The sequence below is a fragment of the Onychomys torridus genome, chromosome 10, assembly GCF_903995425.1.
Source record: "Onychomys torridus chromosome 10, mOncTor1.1, whole genome shotgun sequence".
NCBI classification, from domain to species: Eukaryota; Metazoa; Chordata; class Mammalia; order Rodentia; family Cricetidae; genus Onychomys; species Onychomys torridus.
The window spans coordinates 27,487,728-27,511,524 of NC_050452.1; the positions used below are offsets into that span (position 1 = coordinate 27,487,728).

Consider the following 23,797-nt stretch of genomic DNA (forward strand, 5'->3'; position numbering starts at 1 on the left):
AGGAAGCTCGTGTCAGAATTCCAGCGCGGCTAATCTGTAAAAATGGAGACTGAAGCAAAGTAGTTCCCGGATGGCAAAAACCGCACCCCCGAGTGACCACCAAGAGATGACGGCCACGGAGCACGGAGGTAGGATCTGCGACCACTACCAGAAGGGATCGGTGGGGGTGGGGGGGAGGCGTGCATTTACAAGCTAGCCACCCAACGCGCGCTGCCCCAGCCCCAACCGCCAAGAAGCATACGGCGTAGGTGTCTAGGCTCTACTGTTAGGTCGGTATCTGCGGCCTAGGCCGGCGGACAATTCAATGAGGAAGCCGCTCTCTACAGCTGTCGACGATTGGTCGAGCCCGCGGACGGTGATTGGCCCGGGACTTCTTCCGCTCGGGCGGTCCGGGGACACGATTGGTGCAGACGCACAGCCGCTCCGCCTGCCCCCCGCGCGTCGCACGTCACTACCCGGCGTGCCGCGTACCCGCCTCCTCCGCTCGGCCGGCCCAAGATGGCGGTGCAGGAGTCGGCGGCCCAGCTGTCCATGACCCTGAAGGTGCAGGAGTACCCGACCCTCAAGGTGCGTTCTGGGCGCGGCCGGAGCCGCCAGCGCACCTTCGGAGGGGTCGTAGAGGCGCAGGGGCTGGGGCGAGGCCGGAGCCGCTTCTGGAGGGGCTGCACGGCCGGGGGCGGGGTCGGGGGCGGTGGGGCTGGGGCTCTTCAGGGCGGCAGGCATGGGCCGGGGCCTCTCGGTGGGGCCCCCGGGAGCTCTCGGCGTGCTGGGTCCCGACGGCGCGGGGCGGCGGGGTCTGAGGGCCTCCGAAGTCCGGACGACGGTGCCTGAGCCCCGCCTTCCGCCCATCCCTCAGAGCCTAGAGGCTCCAGGCCGTCCGAGTGCGGGCAGCGAGGCTACGGCCCAGGCTGCGGGCACTGGAGAATTGGGGGCCCTGGTCGCGGGCGTGGGTCGCGGCGGCACCCCGGCGTCCTTCCGGAAGCTCGGCCTGGGGCGTGGCGGGCAAGCCTCTGGCGTTAATTAGGGGGCCAGTGGGGAGCTTTGGCGACCCGGTGGCACCCTGCCCCTCTGGGCGTCCCCATAACTCAAGCGCAGCTCCTGCCCTTGGTTTCCGGGGTGTGACCTTGGGTGGTCGCTGCGCCAGTGCGTTCCTTTAGGACAAATGTTCTTCCCTGACGGCAGACTGGTAGTGGCTCTTGTGTTAGAAGAGGGTTTGATGGTGCCGGATGGACTGCGGTGATGTGCCAGGGAAGAAATCCTCCAGAGAACAAATTCGGTAGTTTTTAAGGAAGGCCGGCTGAGCCTTGGGGTTTTACATTCCTCCTGAGGGCTGGGCAGCTTTTCTTCTGGAGCGCTTGGCACCGTGTCTATCTCTGTGGTGACTGAGCAGTTGCTATGTGGCTTGGTGGTGGGTGGGTAGTTTAGCCAAGATTGAAAAGCACGGGTTCTAAGCGAGGCTGCCTTCTTGTGCTTAGGGAGACCCATGGTGTGTATGGGAGGTACCTGATTGCTGGCGTTCTCTCATCTGATGTAAGCCCTAGGGAGCATTTGTTTCCCCCTAGGGTGAAGTGAGTGATCACATATTACACATGGACGTCTTGGCATTCACTGGAAGTTATCTGCTGTCATTGTCCCTGTGACATCTGACTGCTCTGGTGTAGTTGGTCTTCACAGGAGGGCAGAAGCAAGGCCCTGCTGCTCCTCGTCAGTAGTAGGTGAGCAGCCATATTTAATCGCTGTTTTGTATCCCGTCCTTTATTTGACCAAGGAAGGGAGCAAACAATGCTGGCATCACCAGTCTGTTTGCTACACCTTCAAAATGAAGAGTTTTTGTGGGGAGGTACTCGTGACAAACCTGTGTCTTGTGTGTGCATGCGAGGCAAATGCTCTGTTACTGAGCTATACCCTCAGGCCTTGATTTTTTTTTTTTTTTTTTTTTTGAAACAGGCTTCTGTTGGCTGTGAACTCTCATCTCTTTCTACTTCCTCCTGAGTGCTGGGATTACTGATGTACTACCAGTAATAGTAGTAGCAGTTACCAATAGTTTCTGGCATTGTTGGATTTCTTTTGATTGACAGATGGAAACCCTGCAGCTCATAGTGGTCTATACCTGGGAACTGCTGTCAGTGGACTTGCAACGATTGACTTTGGGGCCTAGTCAGGGCCTCCAGGCCGGTTGCAAGGAGAATGTGGTTTTTTGGTTTGGCTGGTGAATTTGGGACCCACAGACAGGAAAGGTTTCCAGAGCTCCCTCCCTGGCTTACTGAATGCATTAGGCAGTGAAATGGATGGATAGTCAGGAAAGGATTCCTCCAGTCTCCCTGGTGATCATGAATGCACTTTGCATTCCAAAGCTATTGCACAGCTTCTGACTAAAATGATTATGTGGATCTTCCTGCAGGTACAGAGAGGTGGTGGTGTTATTAAACAAGATTGCCCTCTCTTTCTTTTTTGAAGATTGACAGTAAGCAAAGTAGGTAGAAATGCTACTTCTTCCAGGAAAAAGTAGCACTTCCTTCCAAGTCCTTTAGATCCTAGCATATAATTTCTGTTCTGTTGACAATGTGTTTTTGCTTTGTTAATGTTTTTCCTGTAAGTTATTATTGCTTGTTTGTTTGGTTTTGTTCTTTGTCGTTTGAGGTGGACTCTCATATAGTCTTGGCTGGCCTGCAATTCACTGGTTAGCTAAGGATGACCTTGAATTTCTGTTCCTCCTGCCTCCATCTCCTAAGTGCTGGGATTTCAGGCATGTGTTACCACGCCCACTTTATGCAGTGATGGATATCAAATCCAGGACTTTATGCATGATTGGCAAGCACTCTGCCAACTGAGCTACATACTTAGCTTCATTTCCTGTAATTTTTCATGAGTAATTATTGGTGGGTACTGGAAAGCTTTATAACTTTGATTCAGAAGTGTGTGTTGACACAGAATCAATCAGGACACTAGGAGAGATATATTTGTGAACAGTACTTTGGAAGGTCTAGATGCAGGTGTGACATGGTGGATTGGGGTTCACAGGAAGTGAGGACTGGAGTGGAGAGCTGAAAAGCAGTGGGAGCTGGAGTATACTGGACAGACCTTTACATTTTCTTATTCACTGAAAAATTTGAAATTTATATATTTTGGTCATTGACAGATTCTTCACCTGCCAAGCAAGGCCTCCTCAGATGTGCAGCCTTGGGAACTGTAGGTGGGCTTAAGCAATGAACTAAGATGTCTGTTTTGCAGTCTCAGGCACCTGACAAGTACTACTTTTTCTTTTTTTCCTTTCTCTTCATTTTCCTGTGAGGTGCTATTGCTGACATGCCCTGATCCTGGTCGTGGCTCTTTTCTGTTCCTATATTTTCTCCATAGTGGTCGACTGGCATGGACTTCTTTATAGAACCTTTCGGCTTCATTATCTCAGTTTCTGGGGCCAGGAATTTCAGGATGCTTCATAGTTTTCCTAACCTCTGCCTACCAGCTGTAGGAGTAGCCTCAGAACACCTCCAGACATTGCCAGGTTGCCCTGGGCACAGAGTCACCATCATGAGGATCTCTGGACTGAATTTTAGGGGACTTGTTTCTGTGTTCTTCAAAGGCTCTGGAAATGTGGTTCATGAGACATCATCTTATCTTCTGACTGCGATCTTTTCTGTTGAAGTCTGTTCTGATGGTAGTTTGTAAATGACAGCCCTTTGAAGCAAGGGGGAACTGGGATTTGTGGCCCAACATCTTAAGCTTAGATCCCTTGTTTGAATTAATTTTTAAGCTTCTTTAGTTATAGGAGATTTTTTTCTTCCTTCAAATTATTCTACTGAAGACATCATTCCATTAACATTTCTGCTTTCCCCCCCTTCAGATAGCTGTAGCCTAGTGTTGTACCAACCTTCTCTGCTTACTACCCAAATCAGGAAGCAACTGTTCAGTGTCAGGAGCTGAAGACACTGGGATAGCCAGCTCTGGACCCCAACTCCTTCCTACATCTCACCTGGTGTACGTTCCCAGCTCCTGCAGTTCTCTTGAATACACAGACACACATATACACAGCTGCTGATGCTGTTCTATGCTTACAGAAGTCTAAGAGTAGTGTTTTTAGGCATAAACTCATGCATTCTTGCAATTTTTACAGGAATACTTAAAATTTCTGTCTTGCATTTGATAACAGACTGGTGAACCAGTTACTGCCTTGGAAATGCACAGCTTGAATTATCACACAGAATGTGTGATATATGCTCTGTATTGTAACTTCTAGAGCAGTTTTGCAAACTTGATTTTAGATGGATTGGGAGGATCATCAAATATGAGACATGCTGATAACCATAAAGGTTTGACTTGAGACAGGCACACACTGTGCTAGGTAGTAGGTATAGCAGTATCCTACAATAGTCTAGATCTTTTGATATGCAAATTTGAGCCACTTTTCTTAGTGGGCAGGCTATTTAATACTAAGAATACTTGGTCCATTTTTTGCTATTTTTTGGGTACTTAGTAAATTGTGATCTTATTCCTTTATGAACCCAAACCCTGCCAGATCTTCAGCATGCTGTCTGTTCTAGTCTAAAGCAGCCTCCTTTTCATTCTCCATTTAGAACTTGCCATTCATTGATGGGCCCATCTGAATTCCTTTTGTTCTTTAAAAACTGTGCATGGTGCTCCTGTCCTCCCACTTCTCACTCACCTTGTCTTTCATTTGTTGGACATTTGAATGAGTGAAGCAGTTTCAGGTGTGTGTTCCATTGGCGTATCTCTGTCTTTCTGAGGTGGGTGCCTACTGAGATTAGAAAAGTGCAGACTTGAATTCCATGATAGCTTCTGGGTTTTGTCTTGTTTTGTTTAAATTATCTTTTTTAAGAAAATAGTTTATTTAACTTTATTTTATGTGCATTGATATGAAGATATCAGATCACCTGGAACTGGAGTTGGAGACAGCTGTGGGTGCTGGGAATTGAGCTCAGAACCTCTGGAAGGACAGGTGCTGCTCTTAACTGCTGAGCCATCTCTCCAGCCCCTGTTTAAATGATCTTAAACAGATTTTGAATCAGGGAAACAAAATCCTTTGTAGTGGCAAGGGATTGGAGCAGAACATATCCAGGAGGCTGCACTACTATTGGTGCAGCCCAGGCCTTAGAGCCAAGACCTTGGCCCTTGGCTGCTGTAATAGCAGCTGTTGATGGATTTCCTGTTAGGACCCTCAGGCGTTGTGATAAAGCACTCTGCATGTCCTCTTGGAATTCATACCCTGCCAAAGGATGTTTGCTATATTGATCTGTCAAAGATAACCAGGACAGGTAATGTGGCTCAGCAGGTAAACACCTGCTGCCAAACCCAGTGACCTGATTTTGATCCCTGGAATCCATGTAGTAGAAGAAGAAACCTGATCCCCAAAAGTTGTACTGTGAGGGTTGGAGATTTAGCTCAGTGGTAGAAGGCCCTGGGTTTGGCCCTCAGCTTTTAAAAAAAAGCAAAAGTTGTACTGTGACCTCCTAATACACTGTATGGTACTCATGCTCCCATACACGTACACAGACATAAAATATAAGTAAGCTTTTTGTTTTTGTTTGTTTGTTTTGGGGGGTGTTTTGAGACAGGGTTTCTCTGTGGAGTCCTGGCTATCCTGGAACACTCTGTAGACCAGATTGGCCTTGAACTCAGAGATCTGCCTACCTCTGCCTCTTAAGTGCTGGAATTAAAGACTTGTGCCACCACTCCCTGACATTAACTTTTTTTTTTCTATTTTTATTTTTTTATTTATTTTTGTTGTTGTTTTTTCCCTGAGACAGGGTTTCTCTGTACACCTTTGGAACCTGTCCTGGATCTAGCTCTGTAGCCTAGGCTGGCCTTGAACTCACAGAGATCCACCTGCCTCTGCCTCTCAAGTGCTGGGATCAAAGGCTTGCTGCACCACCACCGCTCGACTCTTTCTATTGTTAAAGATACCAGTGAAGCCAAAAGGAAGTTGAGTAGTGGGAGGGGACTGGGCTTCCGTGACTGACAGAAATAATAGCTGGTGCTGTGAAGCTATGTGGACTGTGTAAGGTCTTGGCTGACGTTGCCTCAGAGGCCTGCAGGCAAAGGAAGAAAGGAGCCTGGCCGGCATGTGTAGTCAGTGTGTGTGTCCATCTGTGGAAGTCCCATGACTACCACCAGTCTCATGGGACTGTGTCACAGAGTTCAGGCTCTGCCAGTGGTGGTGTGCGCTGTTGTAGAGTCTTTAGACATGGGAACCATTTGAGAGCTTCCAAAGAATTATTCACTGTAGCAGTAACTAGTAACTATTTGGCAGAATGTGTGAAAGGAGAAAACTGAATTGTTTGTTTGTTTGTTTGTTAAAGACCTGGGCCTGGCTTTGCTTTCCTGACCATGACCCTCTGGTGCTGTTCATTACCTGCCTCTATCCCAGGTTATCCTCCCTCCTGTCCTATCATCCATCCATCCATCAATCTGTCAATTTTGAGGCAGGGTCTCTGTAGTCCTGGCTGTCGTGCAACTTGCTATGTAGACCAGGCTGGCCTCCAGCTCATCTAGCCTCTTCCTCCTGTTCTTTTTTTTTTTTTTTTTTTTTTGCCACAGCTGAGGATTGAACCCAGGGCCTTGAGCTTGCTAGGCAAGCACTCTACCACTGAGCTAAATCCCCAACCCCCCTCCTGTTCTTTTAGATACTCTTTCCTACCCATCTGTCTTCTCAGACCTTTTCCAGCTCAGTTGCCCATGCCTATCATAACAGTTGTGGGTCCCACATGCCCCACTTTAAATCTTTAGGGCATCTACTGGTGTTCCTGCTTTCCTATTGCACTTGCCCAGCTCTCCCCTTGCTGGGTTGGTGTCAGTATGTAGACAACAGCCTTTGCTGCGCTCTCTGCCTTCTCAGCTTTTCTCTTTCATACTGCTTAACCACATGGTTTTCATCATTCCTTTCTGGGCAGTCTGTAGGTTCCTTTCCTGTTTCTTCAATCTCGAATCTTTTTGCTTGCTCTTTGGTGTCACCAGTTAACCCTGAGAGGTGGCCTTAGTGCTTGTATCTCAGGCTTCTGCCTCCAGCTAGGCTTCTTGAGCTCTCACTAATGTAGCCACTACAGAGATCTGCCTGCCTCTGCCTGACTAGTACTGGGATATAAGGCATGCACCACCACCGCCTCGCATAAATAGAGGTTTTGTGGTTGTTTCTTACCATTTTTATTCCCTCCTTCCCTCCCTCCCTCCCTTCCTTCCTTCCTTCCTTTTTTATTCCTTTTTGTTTGTTTTGGTTTTTGGTTTTTTTGGTTTTTGTTTGTTTGTTTTTCTTAAAGCATTTATTTACTTATTATGTATACACATGCCAGAAGAGGGCGCCAGATCTCATTATAGATGGTTGTGACCACCATGTGGTTGCTGGGAATTGAACTCAGGACCTCTGGAAGAGTAGCCAGTGCTCTTAACCTCTGAACCATCTCTCCAGCCCAATTTTTGTTTTTTTTTTGAGATAATCTCTCTATGTAGTTCTGTCTATCCTGGAAGTCACTGTGTAGACCTGCCTTCCTCTACCTCCTTAGTACTGGGATTAAAGGCATGCACCACCATAATAACCAGCTTAATTTTATTGTTAATTATGTTAGGTGTTTGTGTGTCTGCATGTTGGTATGTGCATGTGAGTGCAGGTTCCCTGAGAAGGCCAAAAGTGTCAGATCCCCTAGAGCTGGAGCTACACTTTCCAGCTGCCTAGCATGGGTATTGGAATGAAGCCTCTGGTCCTCTGGAGGGAGCAGCAAGTGCTCTTAATCCCTGAGCCATCTCTAGCCCCCCAATTTTGGTTTCTTTATAGTATTAGTCATAATTCTACAGAATTATCTAAACTTACATCTTTTTTCTTTTCCTTCTCTTTCTGTCAGACATCTCCTTTAGAATATGTTTTGGTCACTGCCATATTCCTAGCATATCCAAGAGTACCTGGCACAGAGTCACTATAAACAGCCATTGGCCAAAAGAATTTCTCCACTGTCTGGTTGGAAAATTCCTTAAAACTTGGTGTCACTTTTATTCACTTCTTTGAATTCCAGAGTGCTTTTCTAGGCAGGCACATACGTCCCTTTGTTTCCTTTTGCATCTGTCCTCTAACCTACTAGTGCTCTGGAATTGCAGCATCGACCTCCTGCCCATAAATCCCAGCCTTCTTACTGATCAGTTTTAGCCTAGAGGTAGCATCTGTGGATTCCTCATTGACTCAGCAGTTGCCTCCACTTCTGAGAGCCCTGGCAGCTCACTGGAGGGTACCTTGCACACAGTGCTCTTTCATGCACTTTGACCTTAAACTCCTATGCTTGTGCCACACCCTATAGGCTATGCTTATGGCTTGGTTTCCATTTGTGACCTGCCTGCTTATGCTTATTGTCTTGTTCTGGTGACTGGAAATAAGGCATCTGTTCCTTATCCTGGCCCATCTTTATCCCTCACAATTAAAAGATGTGCAAATAATGACTGCCTTCTAGTTTTCCAGTGAGCAAAGTGTCACATTCTCTTTGAGCTTATCTTGTTTTTTGCTTCTGCCCACATTGCCCATGGTCATGCTGTAGCCAAGGCCATTGGGCAGCTTTATAGTGCTCAGACCCTGTGACTATATGTCCATCCATACATAGCAACCTGCCAACAGGTATCCTGGTGTTCATTTTGACTTCTTAAAGCTAGTGACTCCTCCATAGCCTTGAGGCACATTCCTGTTTGGCTTTCACAGTAGTCACCTGGCTGTCTTTCCCAGACCCACAACGGACTCATTCTTTATTGAACTATTTGCAGAATACTGGAACAGCACCTAAGCTTGACCCTGGTGGTTGGGATCTTGGTGATCAATCACATGAGTCTTGTGAACTTAAAGGAACCTCTGTCTACACTGCTGATATGCCTAGAACCCTACTCCAGGAGCCTGAAAAGCATGCCCTTGAACTCTGTAAGGTGCTTAGCAAGGCTAAAGCTGAACTTTTTAGTCTCTTTGTTTTCTGAAACAGGATCTTGCAGAACGGATACGGGAGGAACACTTAAGATCCCAACTCCTTAATGAGGAGCTGTTGAAGTTGATAGCTGCTGGGGGAAGTAGAATCATTCTTTGTAGGGTGGCCACTGGTAAGTTCTCATGCTCCATTGTATGGCTCCACACCCATGCACATATGGGCAACACTAATTGGACTTACTGGGTTATAAGGAGAAAATGAAGGAAAAATAATGAAATTGGGAGAGATGTGTTTGGAGGGATTTGAAGTGGGAAATGGAAGGTGAATATGATTATATTTCATATATACATGTAAGGATAATTTTTGGAGTGTGTCAGGCAGGGTCAGAAGCTAAAGGGTGAGTGCATGTGATCTGTCTAAAAATGTCCAATATGAGTAGAATAGAAAGCAGTTGGAGAAAAGGAAGGCACAAAAGCTAGCGAGGTGGACAGCTGTGAAGGACCTTCAGTGGATGCCATGCTGAATTGCTACATTTCATATAGGAAGCTGTTACCTCAGATGTGCAAATGCTCAGTAATATTTCCAGTCTTCACCAGGTGGTGGTGGTGTACACCTTTAATTCCAGCAAAGGCAGGTGGATCTCTGAGTTCAAGGCCAGCCTGGTCTACAGAGCAAGTTCCAGGACAGCTGGGGCTACACAGAGAAACTTTGTCTCTAAAAACAAAAACAAAACCAAAAAAAAGATTTCCACTTCTCCCCTCTCTAGACAGAAGAAATATGTCCTTGATTCATAGCTGGGCAGGACTGTGTGGCAGGTTCTGGCCAGTATGCTGTGACTTGGAATCAAGTCTCATTGCCAGAGCCAGGGCCTCCAATGAAAGGTCTGATTTTCCAAGTCCTACACAAAATTGTCAGGCTTTCCAGACCTTTGTTGCATATGAGAGAAACAACCAGTAGATACAAAGTCAGAAATTAGTACATTAGTGGCTATTGCCCAGACTAGAGGAAATAGAATTATAGAAGTATCTTTTTGAGATTAAGAACATGTTTTAAGAGATTATGATAATGAATGCAGTAATCTGTTAACATGTGAAAAAAACCATATTCTTTAGATGACTGAACTTTGAAGCTTAAATAGTAAATACCTCAGTAAACTTGTTAGAAAAAAACTAAACGAAGGCAAAATAATATGAAGTGGAAGTTAAGTACAACTGTTAAAGTTTAGTGGGGAGCTGGAGAGATGGTTTAACGGATACTTGCTCTTACAGAAGCCTGGATTCAATTCTCAGCACCCACGTGGCAGCTAAAAACCATCTGTCTGTATCTCCAGTTCCAAGAGATCTGATGCTCTCTTCTGACCTCCAAGGGCAAGTACCAGGCACAAATGTGGTATACAGACTTACAGACAGGCAGAACACCCATACACATTTTTCAATTTTTTTTTTTTTTTTAAGTTTAGTGGGCAGCTGGCCATGCAGTAGACACTGAGTGAGCTTAGCAACTGCCCTCTGTACCATCAATGGCCAGTTGCATCATATTCTGAGGAGATGTCTGTCCATGACAACCTACCAGTGGGGAGAGATGGCCAGGGTGAACCTTGGCTGGCAGTGATGTCACTGAAGGAGCTAAGAAAGGCACAGTTGGCAGAAGACAGGCATTAGTGTGAGGGCCTTGCTTTTGGATGTAGATGGTAATGATGCCTGGTACATTTTGTTCATTGCATAGTGTGTTTTACTTAGAACATGGGGAGCACCAAGAAGGGCAGGACCCTACTGACCCCAAGTCCAAGCACTCAGAATGCTGGTGGGTTCTGTTACCTACAGAATGAGCATTAGCTTCACTCACTTGAGGCATGTGCTAGTGCATTTGGGATTGGGTTGGGTCACTGAGCTGTGTCAAGGATGAAGACTTAACCACATGAGACTGGCTGTTGTACCTTTTGGTGTCATGCCATGGCAGTTTTAGCAGAGGGCGCCATGTTGCTTTGTGTACTGTCCATGGGTTGTTTTGCTTGGTTTTTCTCTAGTGGACTGCTGGCATGTGACCAGTGGGTTAATGATGGATATGATGGTGGACCTAGGGAGTAGTGTTGATGCTGATGGCTCTCCTTCCATCTTGGTCTTTGTCAGCCACATCTTATTATAGCTTCCTAGAAGTTGACCAGAAACATGGAATTTATTTTTTAAAGTAGGAGATCTAGACTGTTGTCTTTTGTATTCTCCTTCATATGGCCATATCTGGGGCATAAGCTCTTGGTAGCATAGAGCCTTCATGACTTGGGGCACAGCACTACTCCACAAAGGTTTGAGTGGCTTCTTAGCAAAAACTTAGATACTTATTCTGAGGCCTCTTTTTTGCTTTTTTTAAAGATTTATTTATTTTATGTAAATGTTTGCCTGCATGCATGCATGTCTATGCCTGTGGAGGTTAAAAGTGGGCATGGGAACCCCTGGAACTGGAGTTAGAGATGGTTGTGAGCCACCAAATGGGTGTAGGGAACTGAATTCAGGGTCTCTGAAAGAGTAGTCAGTGTTTTTAACCACTGAGCCATCTTTCTAGCCCCTCTGAGGCTTCTTTTTCTTTCTTTTTTTTTTTTAAATTTTTTATTTTTTACATCCCTGCCCTGTAAGGCTTCTTAATTGTGAACAGTAAATGCCTCGTGCCATCACGAAAATCTTTCCTTTCTATACTGGTGGATAGCTAGAAACACAATAACAAACTAGAGCACCCTTTTGTGTGTGTGTGTGTGGTGGGAGAGGTGTCAGCAAATACTGTCAGAAAACTCATAGCAAGTCTGAGAGAAAGCTTGAGGAAGAGAGGTCCTGCAGTAGATGACACCATGTGGGAAGGTGCTGCATGGCAGGTGGGAGAGCAGGTGTTTCTTTCAGGTCTCAGCAAACATGGGCACCAGACTGAGGTCAGTGATGAGACAAGTATTGTGGGGGAGTCACTGATGGGGAAAGACACACTGAAGGAAACATAACCCAACAACAGCTGACTAGAGAGAGTCTGACTTCAAGAACTGTCCCACAGAGACTAGAGAGATGGCTCAGGAGTTATTACAGAGGACCTGAGTTCAATTTCCAGGGTCCACATGATGGCTGCCAACCCTCAGTAGGCATGCATGTGGTGTGGGTACATATATGCAGGCAAAACACTAATGCACATAAATAAATCTTTTGTTTGGTTGCTTTTCATTTTTTGAAACAGAGTTTCTCTGAGTAGCTCTGGCTGTCCAGGAACTCACTCTGTAGACCAGACTGGCCTCAAACTCACAGATCTGTCTGTCTCTGCCTCCAGAGTGCTGGGATTAAAGGCCTGAACCACTGTCAGTGCCAGGCTGAATAAATAAATCTTTTTAGAATTACCACTGACTCCTGCTGCTGGCAGGACACATGAGTTAAATTCCAGCAACCACATGGTGGCTCACATTGAGAAATATTAAGTAGATCTGTTAAGTAGACATTTTAATATTTAGCACAAGATAAATTGAAAATCAGAGACTTCTAAAAAAAAACAACCCCAGATATAAACTAAGGAGAGGTGATCGGATGCAAAAGAAAGCGTTAAACCTTTTCTTTCTGTAGAGAGCTGGTTGGCGGCACAAACAAAATGTGTGGAAGGGGGAGTGTATCTTTATAGGTTAAAGAGCTGGACAATGGTGGCGCATGCTTTTAATCCCAACACTCAGGAAGCAGAAGCAGGCAAATCTCTGTGAGTTTCAGGTCAGTCTAGTCTACAAAGCAAGTTCCAGACAGCCAGGACTATACAGAGAAACCCTTTCTCAAAACCTTGAAAAGCAGAACAAACAAACAAGGCAATAACTGTAATGACCCTGTAACATGCAAAGACAGTTGTTTAAAAAAAAAAAATTCTTCCTAGTTGTGAAAAGTCCCAGTATAGGATAGCTTTACTGGTGAACTCCAGTAGACATTTTAAAAAGGAATTTATATCAACTCTCTACAAACTCTTCCTTTTTTTTTTTTTGAGCTGTGGGTCGAACCCAGGGCCTTGCGCTTGCTAGGCAAGTGCTCTACCACTGAGCTAAATCCCCAACCCCACAAACTCTTCCAAGAAACAAAGAAGGGCCACTTTTTAACCTCATTTTTTGTGAGCCCAGTATTACCCATAGCAAAAACAGAAAGTAACTTATGAAAGCTATAGTCCAGCGTTTCTTTTTTGTTGTTGTTTTTTAATTTAAATATATATGTTTATTAAAATTTTTTTCATTTTGCATACCATCCCCAGTTTCCCCCTCCTTCCCCTTCTCCCGCCTCCTCACCTCCCTCCCACTCTACCTTCATCCACTCCTCAAAGTGGGTAAAGCCTCCCATGATAGTCAATAAAGTCTGGCATACCAAGTTGAAGGAGAGCCTAGCCCCTCCCCATTGTATCAAGGCTGAGCAAGGTATCCCACCACAGGGAATGGGCTCCAAAAAGCCAGTTCATGCACCTGGGATAAGTCCTGGTCCTGCTGCCAGGGACCCCATAACAGATCAAGCCACACAACTGTCACCCACATTCAGCGGGCCTAGTTCGTAGACCAGCATTTCTTATAAATAACTACATACTAAAACACTCAGCACTATCTAAATCTAAGCTCAGCCAGCAGTCCCAGCACTTGGGAAGTGCAAGCAGGAAAAGCAGGAGATCAAGAAGAGCCTGTAGTCAGTCTGGGCTGATACTCCTCAAACCAATAAAATCACACATACCAAATGAGTTATCCTAGAAATGCAAAGTTAGTTTACCTTGTGGAAATCAGTATAATGGATATATTAATGGAATAAAGGACAGAAGCCACATGATCATCTAAATAAATACAGAAAAAGCACTTGACAAAGTAACATCTTTTCAAGATTAAAAATACCAACTTCCTCAACCCAATAAAAGGTTTTAAAAAACAAAACAAAACCCATACCTAGTGCTGAAAGACTGAAGCGGCCCCTAAGATCAGCAACTAGACAGGACATATATCACTCCTTACCATTTCATGTAACCTTGGCCTGGAAATTGTAGTCAGGGCAGACAGACAAAAAGCCAAGTCTTTCAGACTGGAAAGGAAGAAGTAAGACTATTTGCAGATGACATGATCATGCCAGTCTAAGGAATGCACATCAACACACAACTATTAGACTTAATAAGTTAGTTCATCATTGTTGCAGAATACAAAAGCAGTGTGAGTGGCACTAATCCCAGCCTGGATTAATGTTTTTTTTGTTGACATTATTTATTTTGTGTGTACATGTGTGGACATGAGTAGAGATCAGAACAGCTTTTGAGAGTCAGTTCTCTCCTTTTATAATATAGGTTCCAGGCCTTGAACTCAGATCAGCAGGCTTGGGAGCAAGTCCTTTTGCCCACTGAGCCATCTTCCTGCCCCCTAATGTTTGGTAAGAAGATAGACGACTAAAGAACTCTGCATGTATACCAAAAGAAAATGTGAGGCCATAACAAGTAAGAGGATTTTTGCCAGACCCAGTTCTGCCAGGACCATGCTCTGAGCCTTTCAGCCTTTTTAATTTTATATAGTAAAAATTGTGCAAGCTAAACTGACCAAGACAGATGCTCACAAAATAGGAAAAAACATTTGCAAATCACCTCTCTGATAAGAGCAAGCATTCAAAGTCTATGAAGTCTTAACTGTTGAGTAATAATTTAAATTTTTAAAATGAGCAAACGTAGTGGATAAAGCAGAGTTCTCACTATGCAAACTTGAGGGCCTGAGTTCAGATCCCAGGACTCACATAAGGCCATGATTCCACCTGTAATCCTAGCATGTGGGAGGCTAAGACAGGGTATCCCAAAGCAGCTGGCTGTCTAGACTAGCCAAAGTGACAAGCTCTAGATTGGGCAGGAGACCCTGCCCTGATAAAATAGAGAATGATTAAGGAGACACCATCAATGTCAACCTCTGGCCTGTACACCCACTGGTGCATGTGTATCTACATACTTTCCAAAAACCAAAACAATTTGAAGATTTCCTCCAGAAAAGATTCACATAGCCAGTAAGCACACAGGAAGGTGCTCAGTGTCTGTAGAAATCAAGGAAATGCAAACCAAAGCCACTGGGACATACTACTTCCTTCTGCTAGAATGGCTCCAGGGGTTGGGGTTGTGGGTTGTAAAATGTGGAGAAATCAGAAACCCTCAGATGTTGTTTATGGGAGTGAAAAACAGTGGTGCCACCTTTTTGAAACACCTTAGGCATTAGGTAGTTGCTGTCCATACAAGGCACAAAAGCTTTCACAGCCTTATTCATAATGACTCCAAAGTACATGTGGTCTCTGTGTGTGCATAAGCAGAGTTATTACTAACACAGGATTGCTCGCCATCCAGGAAGAGCAGAGCACTGGTACACACTACATCATGGATCAATCTCAGAAACAGCATTAAGCCAAAAGACATACAAATGTCCCTATAACCTATTGTTCTGTTTGTGTGAAATTTTAAGAACTGACAAAGAGTCATGGCTGGATTCTTGTGTCTTGAGGGATGGCCATGGCGTGGTTGTGAAAACACTCTCTAATAGATGGTGGTAATGGTTTCACAACCTTGTAGTTACTATAAATAAAACCTCTTAAGTGGTACCCTTTAAAGGGAGACTTAAGAGTTTGTGAATTATATAAAAAGCAACCCCTCCCCCTTTTTTGGTAAGGGTTGGCTTGACTGACAACTGAAGGTGGCACCTCATGACCCGATCTGTTGGTCGGCTGGGGTACACAGCTCTGAATACATGAGCAGTTGTTTTCAGGATAGGCCTGTAGAAGACCAGGTCAAGAAGCCAGGCATGGTCTGTGGCTTACACTACATCAGCTCCGCCTGTGGCTCTTGCTCATGCTTGATGTGAGGCCCAGACTGAGGAGTTGCCCATCACATATGTGTATTACATTCTGTCAGGGCAGCTGTGACTTGCACAGCTAGGGAGCACTGGGAGTGTTACATGCTCTGAGTTAAGATGACTCTGGCTGGGCGGTGGGGGCACACCCCTTTGATCCCAGCACTCGGGAGGCAGAGGCAGGCGGATCTCTATGAGTTCAAGGTCAGCCTGGTCTACACAGCGAGATCCAGGACAGGCACCAAAACTACACAGAGAGACCCTGTCTCAAAAAACAAAAAACAAAAACAAACAAAAAGATGACTCTGGTTTGTTTGGTTAGGTTTTTTTCAAGACAGGTTTTTCTGTGTAGCCTTGGCTGTCCTGGAACTTGCTTGGTAGACCAGATTGGCCTCAAACTCACAGAGATCCACCTGCCTCTGGATCCCAAGAGCTGGGACTAAAGGTGTGCGCCATTACTGCCCAGCAATGACTCTGTTTTTATTGTAGATGGTTGTGAGCCACCATGTGGTTGCTGGGAATTGAACTCAGGACCTCTGGAAGAGTAGCCAGTGCTCTTAACCTCTGAGCCATCTCTCCAGCCTGACTCTGTTTTTAAAGACTTAGTATAAAGTGGGAGATGAACACAGCGTCCCAGCTGGATGCAGATGGGGGTCTTAATGTGTTCTCTTAAGTTTTCCAACAGATTTGGACAAGACCCACACCAGAGAGGCCATCAGCTTTACTAAGGACTGGCTCACTGTCTCCAGAAACATGCTCACAGACACCCAAAGTCTTTGGCCAAAAGTCTGACCAAATCAAGGTGCTGCCTAAGAAAAACCACTTTCTGTTAAAGTTCTCATTTATATTTCCTGGTGACAAGCAGCATCATAGATCTTCCATGTGTCATTTTGGATGGCAGGCATATCTGCTGATCCTCTGACCTGTTTTGAGAATACGATTGTTGCTATCCTCATTTTAAATTTTTGTAGGCATTCCACATTTTTTCTGGAAGGAGTTATGCTAGATATGTATATTTCCAGTGGTTTCCTTCCAGTCTAGCTTCTGTTCGTTCGTTCTTTCTTTCTTTCTTTCTTTCTTTCTTTCTTTCTTAAGATTTATTTATTTATTATGTATACAGCGTGTATGACTGCAGGCCAGATCTTGGTACAGATGGTTGTGAGCCACCCTGTGGTTGCTGGGAATTGAACTCAGGACCTCTGGAAGAGCAGTCAGTCAGTGCTCTTAACCTCTGAGCCATCTCTCCAGCCCCCTGTTCTCTTTCTTTAGGTGGTTGTCTGCAGACCCGAAGTTTGGGTTTGGTGTTAATGATGAGTTTTCTTTCATAGTTTGTGTCATCCACAAAGCTTGTGTCCTCCTACAGGTCATAACAATGTCTTGTTTCTTCCTCAGATAATTATAGAAAGTGTCAGCATCTATGTTTGGATATGTGATCTGTTTCAGGGTGATCTTGGTAGATGTAGTAGGCATAGTCACCACTTTCATTGAGTTTCCAGTCCTGCGATTGTTACAAAGATTACCATTTATTTCCCTTGGCCTTGTGGCTGGACATATATGGGTGGTGTGGGGCTCTATTTGTGGTTTTTCCACTCTCATTTGATCCATATCTAATCTCAGACCAGCGCCTTCCTAAGAGGGATCACAAAGGTTTATAGTTTTCGTTGTAGTTTGGTCTGGTCTAAGGTGATGGTGTTGAGGTGGAATCTTCTTATGTAACCCAAACTCAAACTCAACTGTCCTACTGCCTTGGATTCCTGAGTGCTGAGATCACAAACATATGCCACCATGCTAAGCTAGAGTATTAAATCTTGACATCATGTACCATTGCTTGTATTATATCAAAATTGTAGTTGGTTTTTTTGCCTAAGATTTATTATGTAGTCAAAAAGGATCTATCTGATCTTGAACTTATCCTCCTACTTCCACCTCCTGAGTGCTAGGATTGCAGGTATACACCACCACTGTGCAGTCTGTTTATGGAATAATGGGGATTAAATTCAGGGCTCCATATATGCTAGGCAAGCACTGTCTGCACCAACTGAGCCATTCCAGCCTGGGCCTTGATGTATGTATGTATGTATGTATGTATGTATGTAGTAAAAGCATAGCATAGAATTGTAAAATGTACAATATGTGCTGTTACTTGTGTGTACCCTCATGGTGCATTAGGTCTGGAACAGTCAATCATGTAGAACTGAAATTCTGCCATTAGAGATTCACTGTGAATCCTATTTTTGTTCGTTGAGAGTTTGTTCTTTTTAGGAGTTTTGTTCAATGACAGCTTTATTGTCATTTTGTGATCAGCTCATCTTACTTAACATGATAATCCTCAGGTTTCATCCATATTTTGGTATGTGGCAGGATTTTCCATTGTTATGCTGCATGTTCTTCATTTATTTGTCAGTGAACACCTAGATGGCTGCTGTTGGGGGATGTTGTAATAAATATGGTATGCAAACATCTTGTAGAGATCCTGCTCTTTTAGATGCACACCTAGAAGTGGGCCTGCTACTATATCTGGTTGTGTGTAGTTGGCATTTTCATTGGCTGTCAACCAGCTCCCAAATAAAGACATGGAGACTTTACTATTAATTATGAATCTTTGGCCTTTGCTTAGGCTTATCTCACTAGCTCTTAACTGAATTTAATGTGTTTCTATTAATCTACATTTTGCCTCAAGGCTTTTTTTTACCTTTCTTTCGTTCCGTATGTTCTACTTTTCCTGCTTCCTCTGTGTCTGTCTGTCTGGCTCCTGGTGTCTCCCTGTTGTCTCCTTTTCTTTCTTCTTCCCTAAATCTAAATTCCTCCTCCTATTTACTCTGCCTGCCTAGAAGTTCCTCCTATACTTCCTCCCTTGCTATTGGCCACTCAACTTTTCATTAAACCAATCAAGTGCCTTAGGCAGGCAAGGTAAAACAGCAACACATCTTTATATAATTAAACAAATGCAGCACATCTTTACATAGTTAAACAAATACAACACATCTTTGAATAATTAAATATTCTGCAACATTTCCTCTTTTTGTTTAGCATAATAAGACTATATACAATAAGAATTATTAAGTAAGGATTTCATTTACAATATTAATTTGCATTAGGCAAATTCAGAGAAAATACTCTATTATTTATCCTATCTTGGTGAGTCCAAAGTTGTGTACCTAATTTACTTTCTATCCTAACTTATATAAGTTTCTTTTCTTAATTTGGTAACAAGGAAAACTATTTCTTCAACTCCATCAAAGACCTGAGAAGGATTAATATTACCTGAGTAAACAGGAAGTCCAGAACAAACAACTTCTTAGAATATCTGGCAGGCTTTTCTATGAAGCAGGAATTTTGAAGGACTATCCCCCTTTGTCTTGGTAAAGTTCAGCAGTCTTTTTCCTTTGTGTCCTATTTGTCCAGTTTGTACCGTATACTGTCAGCAGTTGAGGCAAGGGCAGTTTCTTACCCAAATGGCTAGTTTTGCCACAGTGAAAGTGAATTCCATATGGAGGTTCTTTGATGCCCATCATCCTTTTATGAAGTAGATTGGTGCTACCAGGAACAGACATATCTCACTGTCATGAAAAGCCTTAGGTTATTAAACATCTTAAATATCATATTTTGTAGGTCTCTGAAGCGTTTGAAGATCACTTATCTATCTAATATACATCTCTGTTTTACTTTGAAAACATACCTAACATAACTACAGGTTTGATTATTATAGATGACTAGCTACTAACCTATATTTTTTAATTATCCTAAACAGTTTGTAATTAAGCTTTCAAGGACTAGAACTTGATATTACATTTTTAAATGAGCTGCATAGGTACAATACCTTAAACAAGAATAGAAACATATATATGGTATAATAAAAAATAATCTTAAATTTGTATGAGTATACAAAAATCCATACCAATGTAAAATATTTGAGATGAGTAGTTGTCTTTTTAATCCTATATTCCTGTACCCCTAAATGATGACAAGCATCCGTAACCCACCAAATGAGCAAAGCCATCCATCCCACCTCTTGGGAATGTGGGCATTGTGTTCTCTAGACTGCTTCCTGTTGTCTGAGGGTGACAGCTTCCACAGGAGACCCTGAGAAAATTGACAGCTATAACATTTATTGTCCAGTCTCTGTGTATTGGGAAAGTGCAAGGCTTATCTGAAGTCCTGGCTAGAGTAGTCTGTGAGAACCATCTTACCTAGCAGCGTAGAAGTCATTCTGAACCCAGAACTCTGAGGAGACTGCAACAGTTATCTGTTTATAGTAATCCGATGATGGTTCACCATAACAACACCATTCCTGTCCTCACTAGCAAGAAACTTTGCTAATACAATGTGTGGTTTTGGTGTGATTTTTGTTGTTAGTTAGAGACAGGGTCTGTGTCCCCTTCCATTTGCCTGGAACTTGCAGTGTAGACTAGGCTGCCCTTGAACTCCTGGAGACTAGCCTGCATGCCTGGCTACATTTTGATTGGTAAGAGCCATTCTGACAGATATGAGGCAGTGCTTCATTGTGGTTTTGATTTGCATTTTTCCACTCAAGTGATACTAGCATCTTTTACAGGTTTGTTTTTAGATTCCTTTTCTCACTGAGCATGGTGGCATGTGTCTTTAATCCCAGCACTTGGGAGGCAGAGGCAGGCAGATCTCTGTGAGTTTGAGGCTACCTGCTCTACAGAGTGAGTTCCAGGACACCCAAGGTTATACAGATAAACCTTGTCTCTAAAAACTGAAAGAAAAAAAAAATGATTCGTGTGTGTGTGTGTGTGTGTGTGTGTGTGTGTGTGTGTGTGTCACACGCACATGCATGCACATTGTACCCTTGGAAGCCAGAAGAGGGCATTGGATCTCTTGGAGCTGGAGTACAAGCTTTTTGAGCTGCCTGATGTGGGTCCTGGGAATGAGCTATCTACACACACACATACACACACACACACACACACACACACACACACACACACATCCATTGTTTATTTTCTTGCATATCGTCCTTAAAGATTTTTTGTACTATTTTCCACTGAGTTTAGGAGATATTTTTGTTGTTTTTTTTTTTGAGACAAGATCTTTCTACATATCCTAGGTGTTCTTGGACTTTGCTATGTGTCACCTAGACTGGCTTTGTACTTGTAATCCTGCCTCCACCTCCAAGTGCCAGGAGGTCACATGGCTTACATGCCATCCTGTAGGTTGCCTCTTATGCTGTTGATTGTTTTCTGCTACTTTGGAAACATCCTTGATGTTGTTTCATTTCTCTCTCTCTCTCTCTCTCTCTCTCTCTCTCTCTCTCTCTCTCTCTCTTTTAAAGATTTATTTATTTATTATGTATACAGTGTTCTGCCTACATGCATGCTTACAGGCCAGAAGAGGGCACCAGATCTCATTACAGATGGTTGTGAGCCACCATGTGGTTGCTGGGAATTGAACTCAGGACCTCTGGAAGAACAACCAGTGCTCTTAACTGCTGAGCCATCTCTCCAGCCCTCATTTGTCTCCTTTTGTTTAGAGTATATATTTAGTATTTTGCCTCATTTCCCAGTCTTTCCTTAAAGTCTGTTACATGTATAGGCATGTTGGTTACCATCTTTGTTTAGGGGAATTATATCTTTTCTTGGTTTCTTCTTTAGTACCATGTCCATCTGTTGTCTTCCCTTGTAAACTCCCTGTTCACCTCATTGAGTACCGTCTTAAGCAGTTTTTCTCCCAGAGAAGGCTTGTGCTTGCTGAACTTTTCAACCTGGCATATCTGGAAATGTCCTTGCCCTGCCCACATCTGTGAGTGGTGATTTAGCCTGGGTTGCAATCCTGCTTGTTCATTCACTGGAGCCCTTTGGAAGGAGCTGTTGGAAATTACAGTTTGGAATCACCTGGCACAGCCCAATAGGGGAGCGTTTGCCCCTGGAAAGGGGCAAAGAGAAGAAGGCTGCTTCCCAGGTCTGGGAAAGGTGTGGGTAACAAGGAAGAAGTTGGTTCAGGAAGCTTGATTTGTTGACTATACTGTCACATGTTCTGAGAGTCCCTAGGAATAGACAGAGCTACTTTACCCATCCTCTTGTCTTAGATGAGATCCAGGCACCTGGCCCAGAACCTAGGAAGAGCAGACCATCATGCTGGAGTCTGAGAAGGGGGAAGGTAAGCCAAAGAAGAGAGTAATGAGGGTGCTTTGACAAGCATGTGTCTGAGTATGATCAAAGGAAGTTGACACTGGGCTATCCTGAGGTTAGACTCAGGAGTCGTGGCTGGCTGGAAAGAGATATTCAGTGCAGAACCCCAGGAAGACTCTGAGCTGACAGTGTTAGGAGCTGTCACAGTACCTTTCAGGTCTGTGCCATTATATTAGCCCGGTGACATCTGTGTTGTGGGTTATGTGAACCACTCGCAATACAGGCTATATGTTGTGCAGCCTTACCACAGATTCTGCATGGACATGGTAGTTTTGTTCACACCTCACTTGAATATACTGGATCTTGGATTTTGTTTTCTCAAAAGGTACTAAATGGAGCCATGAACTTAGAGTAGATGGCTATCCACCTTCTCTCTAAATAAAAGTTAGGATGGACATCCTGAACTGATGGGGTTTTGCTGTCATTACCTCTGCTGGTAGACCATCTCAGTAAGTGTGGGGCTATGCGGTATGGTAGTCCTAGCATGACAGGTTTTTATACCACCTGAGACCTGCAGGTGTTATGTATGTTATAGGTATATGCTGGTTTCACTCAGGATCTTCATGGGGCTGAAGACTCAGCAAGGTTCTGGTTCTTTTGAGAGTCTATTCACATCAGTCACCCAGTAAGTACCACCTAAATGGAGCTTTGTGTACAGGTTTATAATCATGGGTTTTTTTTTATGTTTATTGGAATATAATTTTAATTTGTGAGTGATGATAACATTTGGGGACTTTTGTTTACTGTGTGTCTTGGGTTTGTTTTCTGTTGTTGTTTTTCATTTTAATTTTTACTAACTTGGTATTACTGTATTAAAGGAAAGTGTGAGTCCAGGTCAGAAGGGAAACCTCCCAAAGGATGGCCAGCAAAAGAGAGAAAAGGTCGGCTGCTGCACTGTGTTAGGAGCCAGGGGCTAGTGGGACTGCCTTTGCTTGCTCAGTGCTCCTGCCTTGTAGTCTGTTGTTTTTGAAAGGGTTGCTTATATCATGTGCATACAGGTACCTGAGGATGCCCCAAGAGAATGTCACATCCCTGAAACTGGAGTCACTCACAGTTATAAGCCACCTGATAATGGGTGCTGGGAACTGAACCCAGGTCCTCTACAAGAGCAGCAAATGCTCTCAACAGCTAAGCCACGCCTGGTGGAATTTGCTAGAGGTTGCTTGGATAACCCATTGACCATAGCTGGGAACTGGTGTTTTCCCTCTTGAGCCTAGTATTTTTTTCCTGTGCTTGACTAAATCCCAGAGCCTGGCAGCACATGCAGGTATGAGTCAATGTCTCATCCACTATGACGACAATGCATTCTTCTGATAGCACTGCTCCTGACAGAGGAGTTTTAGCAAGTGCTCCTTTCATTTGACCTTATAAACTTTGTATTTTGACATAATGTTAGGCAAAACTAAACCCTTTTCCTTTGGTCATAAAGGACAGGAGCTTGTGTTTGAAACCTATTAGTAGTATTTGTTTTGTCTTGTTATTACACTAAATAGGCTTGATAACAAGACAGACATTCTTATAGGAATCTAACAACACCCTGAGAGGGTATTCCTGGCCACAGGTTGGACTATGGTGGGTCTGGGGAAGCTATATATATGAAGCCTCTAACTTCATACTCTGCTGTTTGGTGGGCTGGATTGCAATGTGGTTGAAGAATATATGTTTGATTTGCCTTCCAGGATTCTACTTCCTCGCAGGATAACCCTCATAATGGGTAGGAGGTAGGACAGTTGGACCTGGCAAAGGTGCCAGGTGCTATGGTGGCTCAGGGACTCTGTGACTGCCAGAGTCTCTCACTGGGTCTTATGTCTGTCCCTTCTCCCATTAGGTCCTTTCTAAGAGTACAGTAGGAAGGCATGGGACAAAAGCTATTTTGAATACATCCTTATCCATTGGATAGACAGGAA

General features: G+C 44.1%; 1 protein-coding gene across 3 annotated transcripts in view; it reads left to right on the forward strand.

The window, feature by feature from the left end:
• The first annotated feature begins 458 nt into the window (after positions 1–458).
• Maea (macrophage erythroblast attacher, E3 ubiquitin ligase) overlaps positions 459–23,797 on the forward strand; it is a 41,703-nt gene continuing 18,364 nt past the window's right edge. Inside the window, exons 1-2 of one of the 3 annotated variants that reach the window (XM_036200917.1) lie at positions 514–567; positions 1,563–1,715. Coding sequence is in view for 1 of the 3 variants with exons in the window: in XM_036200916.1 (XP_036056809.1) it covers positions 499–567 (69 nt within the window). In the remaining 2 variants the exon portion in view is untranslated. Of the gene's footprint in view, positions 568–1,562; positions 1,716–22,454; positions 22,516–23,797 lie in introns of those variants that run through there. The other 2 variants (XM_036200916.1, XM_036200919.1) reach the window with 2 other exon arrangements.